Genomic DNA, 18,097 nt, shown 5'->3' with positions numbered 1-18,097 from the left:
GTTCTAAAAATCGCTTTCCTCTCTGATTCCTGAAAATGTAAACCTTTTTTTTTGGAGCACAGAACTCTTTGATGGTCCAGGCCCTCAGTTGGTGCCTGAATGCTCAACTGCTCAATCCACCAGTCAGGTTTGAAAAAAAAAAGCTTTATTATTAATAGAGACGATGATCATAGTAATAATATAGTAATACGATCAATAAAAAGTACCATTAACCTCATCGAACCCAACTCTCTTGCAATTTAGTTTCCGCACCACTCCACCTGTTCATCCATTCTGTTACCCCATGTCCAACTGTGGCCCCATTATTGTGCTGTTAAGTTTTCTTTTGACTCTCTGTTACACAATTCTTCTCCATGGCCAGATGTTGTATCAAAAAAAAAAAACAGGTTTGGTAGTGGTGCCAAGTCGACCATTTTGTATTCCACCATTAATTTGTAATTGGTTACTGACCTTGGCACCACTACAATTTTTTATTATGGACCCAAGGCATCAAAAGCTTCGTACATCGAAAAAAAAACAGTTTCAAATGGAGCACCTCGCCACCATTAGAGCATTTAAATTGTATCAGATGTGGCAATAAATGAGAGTTGTTGCTCCCAACTTGCCAGCTCGATGACAGAAGACGTAATTTGCATTTTTGCCAACTCCATGTCTCTATCCCTACTCCATTTTAGAATCTCGTGAAGGCACATGCAATTTGTTCGTATTACAAATCCATCGAATATGGAAAATATACTCAATTTTTCGCCGTGGTACTTTTTACGACACCTTTGCTTCAAGTGGCCCATAACTTCGTGACACTCTTTCAGTATATGGATAACAGGTGCAAAAATGGCGTAATCAAAGCAGTAATTTTGTTTGTCAGAAAACAATGCGTGGAAAATATTTTGCCAAGGAATATGATGAATCAACAAAGACGAAACTGTATGTAAATCACCAGCCGATAAAAGTTGTAAGAGCGAGTCAAAAGGTTTTTCCCCTGACCATGAAAGAAAATGGTGCTGCACCAGTGAACGATCGACACAGACGTCAGTCCTTTCCAATGTAGTGTTACAGCCCATGTCGCACTATTTTACGAGCAGTGGGTGAGTTCCAAGGAACATTCAGCTTGCCGGGCCTTCCGCTAAGGTGTTCGTAGGTGGGGGACCTACTGTACAATCTGTTCATATTGAGCTGGTTATTGAGTCCACTCTTTTGGTCTTTTTGTCCCATTTGTGGAACTACCTTCCCGACATTGTTCAATGCCACTCTTTCTTCAGAGCTTTAAGCAGGCGGTGCATGATCTTCTCACATCATCCTTCATCCCTACCTGCAATCTCATCTACCAACATCAAACCTATCTCACCCAGCCCTGTTACGAATTGCAGGTTACTTTCGTCTCGTCTCTGTGCACCCTTCAACCCGCTTTGAAAAATGCTGACGCCAAAACAGCATTTGGGCCGTCAAAGCGAACTGGCCTTCTTTTTAGCCTGACCCTTTCCCAAATTATGTAAACACAATGTGATGCTGGCAAAGCTGATGATGAGTGATGAGTGGACATATACAATTTGTGAGCAAACAAAGGAAAGACAACATTTTAGAGGAGGGGGGAAGGGGGGTATGGAAATCCAAATTATTATTTTGCGATTTTTAAAGCACCGTGAAGACAAAAGAGAAGAGCGAGGTTAGAAAGGAATAAGATGAGACATAAGCTTATAGCTAGGAGGCAATACATATTCAAGGAACATATTGTTCACAGGTGCAGGCATTCTCTCCAACCATGCAGTGCACATCAGACCACAGGCTCGATTCACCTGCCAGGTTTGACATCTACCTCAAGGCCTGAGAGAATGCCTCCACTTGAAGACAGTGTGGATCTTGAATGTGTATTGCCTCAATGCAAGAAGCTCACGTCTCATCTTCTTAATCCTTTGCAATCGCTGTCCTCTGCCACCTTTGTGCTTTTAACACAAAAATAATGAGCCGACAGGATGGACGAGAAGTACCCACACTGTCTGTCTGTCTCGCCTTTGTTCGAATCCTGACCCAGCTATTAACTGCCATCCCGGTGTTTGACAAGCAGGGCGATTCATCAATGCGTGCACTCTCTCTCGGATGGACATCAAACTGGCGGCCCATCTACTGCATTAGTTGGTGGACGTTAAAGAACCCATGGTGTCCTTCGCGAAGAGTAGGTGAGCTATTGCCCGCACCCTGAACAAATTGCAAATTCCTGTCCTCCTCTATAATGGGCATTACATCAGCAGTGCTGCAAGCTGTGCCCTCAGCCAATGATGCTACTCCTCCCCCCCCCCCCCCGCGCAACCTTGTGCTGCATACGATAGAAGACGAGAGAATAATTTGAGTACGCCAAACAAATGGTAACCACACTGTGAATTTTTGCTCAAGGTTGCTGAGAAAAAGAACTACTCACATCCATCAGAACAACCACTGAATGGAAACGAGAGCTTTTCACTCGGCTCAGATAGATGATCATATGCGGTCTGTGCAAGAACCTGGGTCGGGGCAGCACGGTTTTCAATCCAGGTTGAGCGGTGCAAGGAAACTATGGATTCGCTTCCTGCCCTTGGTCATAATGTCCATGTACCTCACTCAGTACGTTTACTTTTTACCCTGGCACCACACTTTTCCACGAGCCTATATCTTGTACATTCAAATGTCACGCACTGACCCATCACCAATTGGAATGGTTTGCGCAGCCGAGTCGATACAAAAAAACAACCATCTTCAAACACCATTTTTTTCCACCTTTACGACAGTTTCCTTATTTCTGGAATTCACACATCATTCATTTCTGGCTTCATCACGGATGCTCAACTGACCAGACTTAAACCGTCCACACCAGTGTTTCACAACATCGTACAGCGGTGCGTCGTCAGCATAAATTTCACACATCTCTTTGTGAATTTGTAATGGCTTCTTTCCCTGCAAATGTAGAAACTTGATCACAGCACGGTATTCCAGTTTGTCCATCTTCATTGGTGTCTCCATCTTAAAGCACTCCCTGCAAGGAATACACAATACTTTAAATTTGATACGATTACTGTAGAGAGCATTTCAAGTACAGAGTTTCACAGTTATAAGATCGGTAGTTCCTTCAGCAAGTGGAAATACCTTTTTGACCCCTTGCTGGTATTCACACAATGTGTAGTACACAGAAAAAAGTTGAGCACACTTGCCCCAATCATAATTTTTGTGAAAACATTAAAATTCAATCAAAGTGAGTCTCAAACACAAACTTGAAGGGCACTCGGCGGAGCGCAAACCCCTGCCAGGCTGATTAGTTTATATTTTCTATCTCACTGATAGGTCGGATCTGGATTCTGACCTGAAACAATATTTAAATAGCCTTGTTCTTACCTAATCAACTCATCCACCAAGTTTCGTCCAAATCTGTCCATAACTTTTTGAGATATTGTGCTATCTGTCGTTTTTGGCCTGATCTCCCAATGGTGAAAAATCACTTTAAAAAATTCTTAGATCCAGATCCGGATTCTGATCGCCACCAAAATCTAAACATTTCGTCCTCGTCACATACCCAAGCTCTCCACAAAATTTCATCCGAATCCGTGCACAACTTTTTGAGATATTTTGTTCACAGACAGAAAGGGGTGAAAATATAACCTCCATCCACCTTTGGTGACAGAGGTAATGAAAGAACCCTCCATGCATAGGTGTGTTGCCCACTCATCACTTCACCATGATAATTTTCATAATAATCAAATAAATTATCAATAAATTAATCAAAATAACCTGCACATACAGCACAGTAAAAATAATAACTTCAAACAACACTTTCACCTGGTCAATGTTTTTTTTTGTTTGTATACCTTGTCGAGGCTCGTATGAGAGCTAACACACAACGCACATCAAGGGGGGCATGAGACAGGAGGGAAGGGAGTGGGAAGGACAAAATAGTGGGGAACAGAGACATTTGGAGATCTGTGGAAGGGAGAGGGATGGGGCGGGAACATGGGGAATAGAAGATGGACATTACAGGGACTTTCAGGAAGGAAAGCAGGGAATTTGAAGGAGGTGGGCTTGGGTGGATTATCGGGGGTAGAAAAGATTGAGGATTTGGATGGCGGATGATAAGAGGTGGTGGTGAACAGCTGTTTTGAAGGCCTGGAGGGAAGAATGGGAATGAATAGAGTGAGGGAGTTTATTCCAAAGGCGGGAAAAAAGAGGAATGAAAGAGTGAAGGTGAGCAGTGATTCGTGATTTTGGTAGTTTTACCAGAAGGGGGTTGTTGGCGGACCTTGAGCGCCCTGCGGAAATGTGGTGGGGACAAATCACAGAGAGAGCAGGGGGGGCGAGGCTGGAGAGGAGACTGTAGAAGACAGAAAGACCACCAACCAACCTGCGGTGATTGAGTGAAAGGCCCAACGACTCAGCCTCATTGCGGGAGATGCCAATGATCCGAAATGCCTTGGTTTCTACAGCGTGAAGCCGAGAAAGGTGGGAGGCAGGAGCACCAGCCCAGAGGGGAGAGCAGTACTCCATCAGGCTGCGGACAAAAGCTTTGTAAGTGGTCAGGAGCTCAGGTGGGCCGAGGAAGGACCTTGCACGACGGAGGATTCCCAGTCGGCGACTGGCTTTGGAGGCGAGGTTTGAAATGTGGTTTTCCCAAGAACGGTCATGGCAGATAGTGAGACCCAGAAGCTTGAAAGAAAGGACTTCTTCCAGAGGATTGTTGAGAAAGTGGATGGGCGGGGGGGGGGGGGTTGTAAACGGTCATTTCGAAGAGACATCGTGAGAGTGTGAGATTTGTCCGGATTGAAAGACATGTTCCACGTGTTGGACCAGTTTGTGATTTTATCCAGACCAGCAGTGAGCGAAGAAGCTGCTGCTTGCCGATCTGAGGGATGACCGATGGTACGGCAGAGGGTGGAGTCATCAGCAAAGAGATAAAGAGGATTTTCCAGGCAGTCCGAGAGATCATTGATGAAAACCAGAAAAAGAACAGGGCCCAGAATGCTACCTTGAGGAACTCCAGCCTGAACAGGAAGAGGGGGGGGGGGGATGAAAGAACTCCATTTCGGGCCACACGTTGACTGCGACATGAGTTGACTTTGGAGAAAGTATCGATGTCGTTGTGTACTTCCATTGGCAGACTGTGTTGGCATGGCCCATATAAGACTTGGTGAAACCCAAAAATGGCAAATTATTGGGACGAACAATGTTGGGATGTCCTTTCGTGAAAGTGGAGGTGAACTTGGCTTCATTGGACCATTATCAGGAGAATAGTCCCCAAACAACAACAGACCAATGATGTTAAAGACGGGCCTCGATCTTTTGCCACATGCACAGTGGGTGTGACATGAATGGAATCTCATTCTGAGGTTATAGAGTACTGTCCGGAACCAGCTTCGTGCTGCAGGTTACAAAGCCAGCAGACTCGTAGGATGCCTCGTCACAGGACACAAAGCAAGCCTGCCTAGCATGGTGCTGGATATGTCAACACTGGAATCTTGCAACCTGGAAGAAGATCCATGAGTCTGACGAGTCAATTTCTCGTGCAGGTAACTGACGATAGAACTCAGGCATGGTGCCAAGCTAACACCGCTTATATACCCAAGAACATTGTGGAGTCAATCCCATTTGAACGTCAGATCCGTTATTAAATGAGGCTGTATGTTGCAATTGTAGACTTGATCTCGTCACTAGAGAGGGCAACGCAACAGGTGAAAGGAACCTTTGGGACGTTTTCAATCGTGTTGTTTTTCCACATTTTGACAACCACCCACTTCTTACAAGACCCGGACTCACAGATTACAATGCCAGATCCCCACCATTCTCATGTAGTTTTATTGTTGCATATGTGGAAGAGCTCGAGCAGAATGAAAGGGATCAAAATGGAAAGGGGGAAAACACCAACGGGACAGTAGAAGTGAGAGAGAGAATGAGATCAAAGGGAGGGGGAGAAAGACACACGAGGATGAATAAACTGAGATGAAACAGCAAGAAGAGGATGGGGAAAGCAGGGATGAAACAGAAAAGGAACAAACCAACCAAAATGTAAAGAGGTGAGGGAGAGGAAAAGAAGGGGGGGGGGAAGCACAATAATCTGGAAAAAAGGAAGGCTTGGGAATGTGGTCATTTGCGGGTAAAATATATCAAGTTTGGATGAGAGACAACTTTCGGTAGTGGTGAACAGCTGTCTTCAAGCCCTGGAGAGAAGAATGGGACTGAAAAGACTGGGGAAGTTGGTTCCACAGGGGAGAGAAATGAGGAACAAATGAGTAAAGATGTGCAGTGAGCCTGGATTTTGGGAGTTTAACAAGAAGAGTGTTAGGCCTAAGTCACATTTGCTCTTCGGCTAGGATACGGCGGCCATACCCCCCCCCCCCGAATTGACAAACGAGCGGCGGCCGCAGAGATTCTGAGGTGGCCTCAGGGTGGCCCTACGCCGTATGGCTATCTTTTACAGGCCGTAGTTGTCGCCGTGGAATTATAGCGCGGAGTTATAACTGTTTTCATTTCTATGTTGGCCGTAGCAATTCGACAAGCCAAGCTGTGACGTAGATGTGTTCCACGTCGACCTTACGTAGGGCATACGGTGGGCTTGCATTATTTGTGTGGCTGCCGTAGGCTCTTATCAATGAAAAATGAATTTTGCCAACCCCCAAAAAAATTACGGCGGCCGCACTATTTCCATGGTCGCCGTAGGGTAGTCCTAAGGCGTCCCTTTGTTCAACGTATGGTGGCCTTGCGGTCTGTGTGACTACCTGCGGGCAACGCAGGATCGACGCACGGTTCCCCTACGCCCGCCGTGCATCCTACGTAGGACTCCGTGGCAGTCTGCGTCGACCGTGTGCTACCGCTAGAGATCGGAGTGTAGGTGTTTGCCTATACAGTGGTGCCCCCAGAATCCTACTTTAATTCGTTCCAGGAGGCTGTTCGGATTGCAAAAAGTTGGGATTCCAAAACTATTTTCCCAATAAGAAATAATCAAAAGTGAATTAATCTGTTCCTGGACCCCCAGGAAAACCCACTTTCAACTGAAATTACCCATGTTTAAGGTAAAATAAGATGAGTAAATGACCTTCGGTGGCGGTGTATTGTATGTAAACTGGTACAATCACCACATCCAAAGGTCCACACAGGCTCGTGCTCCGGCCTGGGTTCCAATTGCCCGCGCACTCTGCGAGAGCGCTGCCCCCAGGGCAGCTCATCAAACATGATGCCCCCAGAACCACAATCACTTTCATCAAACGCATTGGGCTGAGGTAATCATGGATATTCCAAATTACAACCGGTTTTTCTGTGAAATTAAATCCTTGCCCGACAGTCCGTCACACCACGTGATCGGATTGCTTTTTTGTTATTAATTAAAACACAAGATGAGTAAAAAAAAAAACAGCACAAATCAAGGTGAAAACACGAGGTAAAGTAGCGATCGACACACGAGAGATGCTTTCACGAGGACTTCCACCGACGAATTGAATGAACAAAGCGCGAAGATCCGGGTCGAACAGGCAGGGGAGACACACATGAAGAAACATGAACGCCACGTTGTGTTCGGTTTTTGAAAATGTGTTCGGTTTTTAGGGCAAAATGTTCTCGAAAAAATTGTTCGGATTCCAATTTGTTCAAACAATGGGGCGTTCGGATTCTGGGGGCACCACGGTACTCCGAACTGGTATATTCAGTTATATATATTATAGTTATAGTATATTCAGTTATATATACTGGTATATTCTGAACTGTTATATTGTTGTGGATTCCCACCCGCCGGTGTGCAGACGACCGCTTCTAGCCAATGGTGGCTGCTCTCGCCCACCGAACGGACAATCCAGTCGCAGCTTTCCGGATCAAATGCCAAAATCCTGCTACGGGTGTGTTTTAAGCACACCACAGCCTAGTCAACACTCTACCCTCGCTACAGGGTCAATCGCCAAATTGTCGATATACCAAATTAATCCCGCGGGCAGACTACCGAGAGACTGCACCTCAACGGGGCCGCTTGGAAACGAGCCGCTTCAGCAGCTCGCTTCGTTTTGGGAAAACCGAACGGGGTATTATCGCTAAAGCCCCGTTGGATCCGATTCTATTATCGGCTATGAAAAAGCCAGCTATTATTCCGAACTCAATACGGCAGTTCAATGAAGGAACAGGAAGCGACGAATGGGTTAGCATTCACACAAGCACATTTATTTGCACACATATACGGTCAAAGCAGCAATGCAAGGATATACAAGCATGCAATGAATGGGGGTAAGGACAATTAGCGAGCAAGACAAAGACTACAACCGTATATTTACAGTCATGCGCCACTTAACGACAGGGTTACATTCTGAGAAACGCGTCGTTAAGCGACGTCGTCGTTGTGCGAACATCATTTTTTTTTTTTTAATTTTCGTTTTCGAACATCGTTTTCGAACATCGTTTTCGAACATCGTACTTTCACAAACCTAGACACCTAAGCTATATGGTGTAGCCTATTGCTCCTCGGAAACAAACCTGTACAGCATGTTACTGTACCTAATACTGTCGGCAATTGCAACACACATCCAAGAGACAGAAGACATGTTAGATTTACCTTTGTGCAGTCATGACGGCCATCAGTGTTGTTAGCAGCAGCTTACAACCGCCTCTCGCATCGATTATAGAAAGGTGAATAAATAGCGTTTGGATTTTATAAATACGGAATAATTGCATCGATGTTATAATTTACAAATGAATAAACGAGCACCTGTCAATTGTGACATATTTTCGGAACAGTGCGATTGTTTTAACAACATAAAAAGCTTCACTGAAAGTAAATTTGTGTTTTAATTGACGAACAACAACGATTTATTCGTGGAATTCTTCAATTCTAAGGTAAACGTGGAAACATTGGTTCAGTTTGAAAGCCGATTTCCTTGAATCCCGATTTAGCACGACCCTGCTTTTTTCGCGATGACATTTTATGGACCTCAACGATCGCATTATAACAGGGCCACACTGTCGTTGTTTATTATCATTATGAGGTATCATGTTCTGTAGAGTGTACATAATTGTATGTGCTATTTTTATACGAGGCTATATCACTCGGCGATAGGAATTTTTCAGCCACATATTTTTTTTCATTTTTTTTTTTTTCAGAGCTGGCAGACCCGTCGTATATGCGATCCGTCGTTGCCCAGAACGTCGTTCAGCGGCGCATGACTGTATTATGTACAGTCACTTGCACTTAACATCAGTTCTACCCAAGGACATGACGCCACAACGTTCATGCAAAGAAACAAGGAAAACTTCCAGGAAAGACGAGGGGTAGACTGGACCTCTTGGGTCTTTATGAGCACGGAGCTGTGATGACCGCAGAAGCTCCGAGAGGCCGGGCTGGTTATCTTCACCTTCGTGGTGCCTCGCTAGGCGACCCGCGACGTCCCGTCCTCACGGCAGCTGGCGTGACCGCGGTTCGACTCAGGCCTCCTCAGGCGGCCTGGTGATTCGGGCCTAGCCGGCAACGCCTCAGAGGAATGAACGGGTCTTTGCTCTCTTAGAGTTGATGCTCTCTTTAAGAGCCCGTCCGTCCCTCAGCGCCGCTCGGACTGTCTCGAAGCCTGATCACCTCGCACCGTTCGGTGCTGGCTGGCGACCTCTCTCCGGCTCTCCCCACGTCCTGCACATGAACGCGCAGTTCTGCGCGGCATGGCAGGCTTGGCTGCGCTCCCAGCTCCTCGGCGAACCCAGACCTCCACTGCCATCCACTGGACTCGAACCTTGATCTTCACACCACTCCAAACCTAGACCGACTCGACTCCTTGCCGCTCTGCGTGCTGTTATATAGGATCCGTGAGGTGAGGTTTGATCTCTGATCCCTCACCTCTGGCTGGCTCCGCCCCCTTCGATCTCCTGATCCGAATTTGAGGCGAAGCTCGGAGCGAGCGGACGTGGGTGAAATCATCTGCCCCACGCGGACGTTGTGGAGATCACCGGCCCTGAGCAAAGAGGAAACCCCCGCGTTTGTTTGCAGCGATGCTGTTTGCTGGGAACTCGCCGTGGCTGGTGCAAAGATGGCCGTGTTTGCGGAGATGAAGGTGAGGCGATGGTGTTCGTTGTTGGTTATTGGGGGATATGTGGTTTAGGAGATGGTGGCTGTGGTTGGCGTTGTGGAGAAGGTGGTTGTGGTTGTGTGAAGGCAGTTGTGGAGAAGGTGGTTGTTGTGAAGGCGGTTGTGAGAGTGATGTTGGTGGTGGAGGTGGTTGTTGTGAAGGCGGTTGTGAGAGTGATGTTGGTGGTGGAGGTGGTTGTTGTGAAGTGGTTGGTCCAAAATAACGATAGCAAAAGAATAACACTACCTCAAAGATCACAGCCCGGTTACACGAATAAATCCCCTTTAAACATCGGTGGGGAAATCTATCTGAACACAGACTTATCGACATAACTGATCTAAGGACCAATATGGTGCTCTGTGAATTTCCACAACCGTAACAATATTTTTATTTCAGTAAAAAAAGAACTGGTATATATTCCCACTCGTTACCGTCCGTATGGCCGCACGTTCGCCTTAGGGCCCACTGCGGTCGCCTTGCGGGCACCTTGAGGCTACCTTGCGTCTGCCTTCAAAATTCTATGGCCGCCGCAGGGACGCCCTAAGGTCACCGTGTGACATCAAATTAAAGACCGTACGGCACCCCCACGTTTTCGGTCTCCACGATTTCTAAATACCCCGTGCGGCTACCTGAAAAATAAAAACATGTGACTGCTACATTGTGTTACCGTGGAAATACTGCGGCCGCCCTATAATTGCTAGTGGCCGTAGATTTTGTAGACCCTACGGCCGCCGTGCCAAATGTGACTTAGGCCTTACTGACAGACCATGTGCACCCTGCAGAAATCTGGGAGGAACAGAGCCAAAACAGGACAGAGGGTGCAAGATTAAAAAGGATGCAGCAGAATACAGAGGACACCAACCCATCTGCGATGCAAAAGTAACAGGCCTAGACACTCACCTTTGTCACCAGAGATCCCAATGATTTTGAGGGCCTTGCTTTCCACAACATCATGAAGGGCAAGGCATAAGGCAGTGGCACCAGTCCAAAGGGAGAGCTGTACTCCATCCATCTGTGAATGGCTTTTAGGTTGTCAAAAGTCCAGATTGGCCAAGGAAAGCCCTTGCACAGTGAAGGCTAGGCTCGCTTTGGAGGCTATCTTGGAAATACAGTTTGCCAAAACAAATATCATGACTTATGGTGAGGCCCAAAAGTTTGAGTGACTTCATCTCTTCAATTGGTTTGTTAATGAAGTAGATGGGAGGGTTTGCGAGATTTGTTGGGGGTTGAAAGACGTATGCTAAGTGTTGGACCAGCTCCCGATTCTATCAAAGTCTGCAGAGAGGGAGGAGGCTGTCGCTTGCCTGTCTTAAGGATGAGAAATGATACTGCAGAGGGTGGAATCATCAACAAAGAGAAAGGCAGGATTTTACAGAGAATCAGAAAGATCACTGATGAAGATGAGGAACAAGACTGGGCCCAATATATTGCCTTGGGGCACTTGAGGCTTGTAGGGAGAGGATATTCGAGGAACCCGTTAAGAGCTGTGTGCTGAATATGCGAGGAGAGGAAGTCATTGGTCCATGAGAGGAGGTAAGCAGAGCATTTGAAGATCAAGGTTGGGTGCCAGACTGTATCAAATGCTCGAGATATGTCCAGAGACAGCCCTGATCTCACAATTGAGATTAAGGGCTTCCATCCATTGTTGGGAGAGTTGAAGCAGCATGTCCAAGGTAGAATGACCAGGTCTGAAACCAAACTGAAGACCTGAGATCAGGCCATTGGAGAAAAGGAAAGAGTTGATGTCAACTGTGTTGATGGATTCCATGACCTTGCTGATGATTTGAAGAAAGCGGATAGGGCTGTAGTTAAGGGGATCCTTCTTTTGCAACTTGTTACCTCCCCACCGAATATATACATATACATATTGTTACGAATCTGGAAGCCATTTGCACACAAACAGACAGCAGCCCCCACAGTTCAGTTATTTCGATAAGTATGTGTTTTTAGTCAGGGTCCCATCCTTCTGTCTCATGGGAATTACATGTGTGCGCTGCGAAGTTTCTTTATAGTTAGTTTTTTTTATTTTTTACATCTTGAAGCTGCACAACGCCAACAAATCTTCTTCGCTCATCACCTCAGGGCTGGCTCCGCCTTAGCCAGATAGAGTGTTCGGCCCGACCAATGAGGGGCGGCCACTAGTCGCCCAACAACCCCTCATCCAATCCGGAGGCGAGGTCCTCAGAGCGGTTCCCTCGACCCACGGGGGAGGGGAAGGATAAAAGAAGGTGGCGAGCCGTCGTCAAGGGAGAGAAGAAGCAGGTGCAGATTAATCATTACATGAAGCTTGCCCGGAGCACCACCAGGGGAATTATTAATAAACGTGTTGCTCTGATTCGGCTTGCCTTTGCTGGAAAGAGAAGCCTCGTCGCCTACTAGTGTTCTCATCTTGCCTGCTGGCGTTCTCATCTCATCTGGCCCGTTCTCGTGCTGGCTGGCGTCCGTTGCGTCGTTCCTGGTCCCTGGTCCCTGGTGCTTGGTGCGGCGACGGAGGTGTGGGTTCGAGTTTCCCCCAAAACCAGCTCGTCTCGACCAGACCGGACGAGGCGGACAGGTGCAAGCGTAGGCTCGTGCCCTCAGCTCGCCTTCCCTCCCGAGCTGAAGGGCTAAATAAAGGCCGTGGCCACCATTTCTTTGGGTGTGTGTGTGTGTGTGTGTGTGTGTGTGTGTGTGTGTGTGTGTGTGTGTGTGTGTGTGTGTGTGTGTGTGTCACCACTCTGTTAAGTAGAATTGTTAAGTGCTTTTCGCTCACTGTACATTGCCTGCATTTCTTTTATTCGGATAACTCTGCTCTGTTTCCCCCTCCCTTATGAATAACCCCCCAATTGTTAAATGTTCCAGTTTGTTGCCTGTCCTTTCTACCATTGACCAAGCACGGTGCGGGCTTGAGAAATAGTGAGGCCATCGGTGCCGAAAGTTGTCATTGGGTCCGACGGACTCTGGTAATTCCGCTCGGTTACACTGGACAGAGGTTGCTAGAGCGACTCGGTTCAACAGAATCCGTTGAAGGTGTGACTTCCCCGGTAATTTGACGACGTGGGTACTTAGGTATATTGAAATTTGGCTATTGAGCCTACCCAACACCATCAGAGAATTGGCGATTACGGTCTTTAAGTGACCTATGACCTTTCGGACTTGTCCGAGAGTCACGACCTAAATTCCGGGTGTTCGGTGGGAGACGGCTCTACTGCTCCACCTAGTGGTCGTTTATCGCCTCAGAACCCCGGCCCATAACAATATATATATATATATATATATATATATATATATATATATATATATATATATATATATATATATATATATATGTTTGCACCCTTTTCTGTTTGTTTGTGTGCAGGATATCTCAAAAAGTTGTGGATGGATCCGGATAAAATTTTGTGGACACATTCGGTGTGTGTTAAGGACAAACGGATTAGATTTTGGTGAAGGTCCAGATCCGGATCTGGATCCGCCTACTAGAATTTTTTAAGTGATTCTTCATGTACATACCTACATACATATATATATATATATATATATATATATATATATATATATATATATATATATATATATACATATATACATACCTACGGGTCATTCCATGCCAACTCACCTAAATTTCAAAAACCTCCCCAGGTCACCTCCTCAGATTTTGCTGGAAAAATTATTAAATGTAGATCTATATGGCTCTACCCACCATGCAAAAGATTAGCTTTTAATTCCTCATAGTTTAAAAAATATCTATCTCAAGAGACCTTTGAAATTTGGCCCTAAAAATGCCAAATGTGAAAAACGCTTTTTTTTTTTCAACTTCAGGGGCTTATAATTTTATAATGGACTCCTCTAGAAAGTTAATATTGCAAATATTTACTAATTGGCATCCAAATTTTTCAATTATGGCATCAGATAGCCTCTGGGATGCATATTTCTCACTATAGGAAGCTAAAAATTGCTGTTGGGCCAAAACAAGCTAAAATAAGGTGAAACTATAGTAGCCCACCTGAAAATATGGAACAACTTGGAATTTTTTCCTCATAACAGTGATTATCGGGTCATTATCTATCCATAGATACATTTTTGTTGGGATAATACAGTTAGGTGATGAATTATAAAAGTGTTAACATAAGCCCTTGCCTCCGAGGGCTCAAAAATGGATCAATTTTGTCCCCTGATTTGACCGTGTGGCTAGGGGTTTAGGATCTTAATTTTTTTTCGAAAGATTGCCTCATATAAGATGTGTCTACTGACCGAATAATTTTATCTAATGCCCTTGGCTTCATCTTAAAATAGATTTTTATTTACATGCACGTTTATTATAACTATTCACTTTTTTCATATTCATGAGCTTATAAATCTGAAACTGAACACTCCAGCAAAGTGATACTGCAGATGTTTATAAACTGGCATATGAAATTTAAGGATCTGTTATCAGAATGCCTGATAAGTGCATATGTTTCTATCTGTAGGAACTTGAAAATGCCACTTTGACCAAAAATTGTGAATATGCAGGGGGCATTAACTGAGGTTATGTAACAACTTAGATTATTCTTCTCATAAATTAATAATTATAAGTACATTTTTTATTCAAAAATAAATTATTGTAATGATAATCCAAACATATGCTTGGGTTTTAATTTAAAAAACATGTCCTACAGTTCTCTATTTGAAGTCATTAGTTATGACATACACCACTAGATGGAGTAATGATCTGTCACAACACTAGGGGCAGCACACTCAACCTGTCTGTCTGTTTGGAGAATAAAGGAGAGGAGGAAACAAACGAAATGGATGCAGAAAAACCTGGGCCCAGTGGCACAAGTTGGACAAGTAGATGCACTGTTGGAACCAAATTAGACCAGGAGTGTCACAAGACCTATTTATACAAGGAAGGTTGGGCTAAAACAAGTTGCTGCTTTGGAAAAGAAGTCACAAGACTTGATTTCATGGAGATCAGGAATTACCTAAAAATTACTAATATTAATTGTCTGTATATCTGTAAATAAAAAGCTGCTACTCAACTAATCAAATTTGTTCTAATTTATAATTTGCAATCACTTACGAAAGTAATCATTAGCATGTATTTATAAATAAATAGCATCCTTATCACTAATGTCTAATAAGAAGCATAATTTAGCCTCATGCGCACCACTGCAAGTTCACCTTGTTTTGTACCGTGGGCCAAATTGCCATATTTGGCTTCCTAAAACGAGGAGTATGTGCTTTCTCAAGACATTCTGATGCCACAATCTGAAATTCTGTATACCAGTTTATAAAATTCTGCAGTAACTCTTTCCTGGATAGTTCCATTTAAGATTTATAAACTTCTGAATATGAAAAAAGTGAATAATTATAAAAAACGTGCATGTAAATAAAAATTTATTTTACGATGAAGCCATGGGCGTAAGATAAAATTATTCGGTCAGTAGACACATCTTAAGGCGCTGTCACACCTTGACGATTTAACCAGCAATGGCAACGTATAAAAATGTATGTAAAACGTTGGCGTACACTGAAATTTTGATGTTTTTTTTTTAAAGTTTTGGTCGTATTCATAACGTGTTGGTCGTATGCATAACATATTAGTAACGGGCACAGAACGTTTCGTTGTCTTATAGATAACTTATACCAACAAATGCTTTGCCTGTTGTCGGCGTTCACAACCTATGCCCAACGATAGTTTAACTTAGGCATAGCGCGCTGCACGTATCGCCGACGAACTCGTGGCATAGCCTGTTAAAAACCTGCCGCACGCCGATTTAAATCATAACAGCCTGAAAATTGAAAGTGTCAACCACGCAGTCACACCTTGACGATTTAGCCAGCATATGCCGACCGATGAAAAATTTGCCGCAACCAAGCTTTCACACGTCGAATACGTTACTGGTAAGTTGTGCATACGTTAAGAGCACGCTGAAAAACGATGAAGTATGCTGTCATATTTCGTGGTACGTCTCGTATGTCGTGAAATTTCAAGCATGCTGAAAATTTTACGACGTACTCGCCGTATGGCTCACACGTTCCGCTACGCTGGCCATAAGTTGTAGGCACGTTATGCGATCGTTGACACATGTCGACACACGTTACTTGTAAGTTACTCATAAGTCGAAAAAAGTCGAGGTAATGTTTAGCATACCCGAAACTTATTTTCTCCGTCAAGGCACATTTTCTTTTTTTTCTCCTTGGCTCCGGGAAGGCACTTGACAAAATATCTGAAGTTGGTGTGTTGTTGTTTTTTTTTTAGTCTATCACGAATTTTAAAATATATTCGGACATTTGCTTTTAAGTTTCGACGTCGAAGTGACAATATCCTCAAACAGAAAATATTCACAAAATAAGGAACTAAGAATAAGATATGAGCAAACTGAAGGGGCAACCGGACGTGACGTAACGGCACGTGACGAAATATCGGAAGTTATTGTTGTTGTTTTTTTTTTTTTTTAAACGCTGCCAATACGCCATTATACGGTAGCTGTAAATTAGAAACACGTTCAGTAAGTTCTGTGGTCGTCCGGAAGACGTCAATCAAATACGTCTACAAACGTCAATATGTGTTGGAGGTACGTCACACATAGGTTCAAAGCACGTTACTCATAGGTTAGAAATAAGTTTTGGGTACACTAAGCATTACCTCGACGTGTTTCGACTGATGAGTAACTTACAAGTAACGTGCCTCGACGTGTGTGCAACGATCGTGTAATGTGCCTACAACACGTTACTCATAGGTTATAAATAAGTTTCGGGTACGCTAATCATTACCTCGACCTGTTTCGACTGATGAGTAACTTACAAGTAATGTGTGTCGACATGCGTCAACGATCGCATAACGTGCCTACAACTTATGGCCAGCGTAGCGGAACGTGTGAGTCATACGCTGGCATACATCGTAAAATTTCAAGCATGCTAAAATTTGAGGACAACCGCAAAGTACAACGATGAAAGCCAGCGTACTATGACGTATGGCAGTGTTTTTCAGCGTGCTCTTAATGTTTCCAAAACGTACCCATAACTTATTCGACGTGTGTCAGCGTTTTAGACAAATTTTTCATAAGTCGGCATACGCTGGCTAAATCGTCAAGGTGTGACAGCGCCTTTATACGAGGCAATCTTTCGAAAAAAAAAATGAAGATCCTAAACCCCTAGCCACATGGTCAAACCAGGGGGACAAAATTGGTCCATTTTAGAGCCCTCGGAGGCAAGGGCTTATGTTAAAACTTTTATAATTCATCACCTAACTGTATTATCCCAGCAAAAATGTATCTATGGATAGATAATGATGCTATAATCACTGTGTTATGAGGAAAAAATTCGAAGTTGTTCCATATTTTAAGGAGGGCTCCTATAGTTTCACCTTATTTTAGCTTGTTTTGGCCAAAAAGCCATTTTTAGCTTCTTAGAGAGTGAGAAATATGCATCCCAGAAGCTATCTGATGACATAATTGAAAAATTTGGATGCCAATTAGTAAATATTTGCAATATTAGCTTTCTAGAGGAGTCCATTATAAAATTATAAGCCCCTGAATTTGGAAGAAAATGCGTTTTTCACATTTGGCATTTTTAGGGCCAAATTTCAAAGGTCTCGAGGGATAGATTTTTTTAAACTATGAGGAATTGAAAGCTCATCTTTTGCATGGTGGTGAGAGCCATATAGATGTACATTTAATAATTTTTCCAGCAAAATCTAAGGTGACCTGGGGACTCTAAGTGAGTTGGCATGGAATGACCCCTACATATGTATGTATATATATATTTCTTCTTCTTCTTCTTCTTCTTTCGGCTGCTCCCGTTCGGGGTCGCCACAGCGGATCATCCGTATGATCCTCATAGTGATTTGGCACATGTTCTACGCCGGATGCCCTTCCTGACGCAACCCTGGTCGCCTCTTACGACACAGGGATAACCCATACATATATATATATATACATACATATATATATATATATATATATATATATATATATATATATATATATATATATACATATATAACCGGGAGTAGTGGCGTGCGCCTGTAATCCGGCTACTCGGAGGCTTGGGTTGGAGGATCGAGGATCGCTTGAGGATGGGCGCTCTGC

At 44.2% G+C, this 18,097-nt stretch overlaps 1 protein-coding gene across 6 annotated transcripts in view; it reads right to left on the bottom strand.

Annotated features, from left to right (window-relative positions):
- Window positions 1-1,581: 1,581 nt before the first annotated feature.
- The window catches only part of LOC147023442 (uncharacterized), a 39,003-nt gene continuing 22,487 nt past the window's right edge, over window positions 1,582-18,097 (bottom strand). For 5 of the 6 annotated variants that reach the window (XR_015060181.1, XR_015060182.1, XR_015060180.1 and 2 more), the window contains exon 2: window positions 1,582-3,004. Coding sequence is in view for 1 of the 6 variants with exons in the window: in XM_085888865.1 (XP_085744991.1) it covers window positions 2,785-3,004 (220 nt within the window). In the remaining 5 variants the exon portion in view is untranslated. Of the gene's footprint in view, window positions 3,005-12,117; window positions 17,785-18,097 lie in introns of those variants that run through there. The other variant, XR_015060183.1, reaches the window with a different exon arrangement.

Source organism: Eptatretus burgeri, chromosome 7, assembly GCF_056783735.1.
Source record: "Eptatretus burgeri isolate ZD-2024b chromosome 7, Ebu_testis_v1, whole genome shotgun sequence".
NCBI classification, from domain to species: domain Eukaryota; kingdom Metazoa; phylum Chordata; class Myxini; order Myxiniformes; family Myxinidae; genus Eptatretus; species Eptatretus burgeri.
Note: the sequence above shows the minus strand (reverse complement) of the source record. Positions and strands in the feature narration are given on the sequence as shown.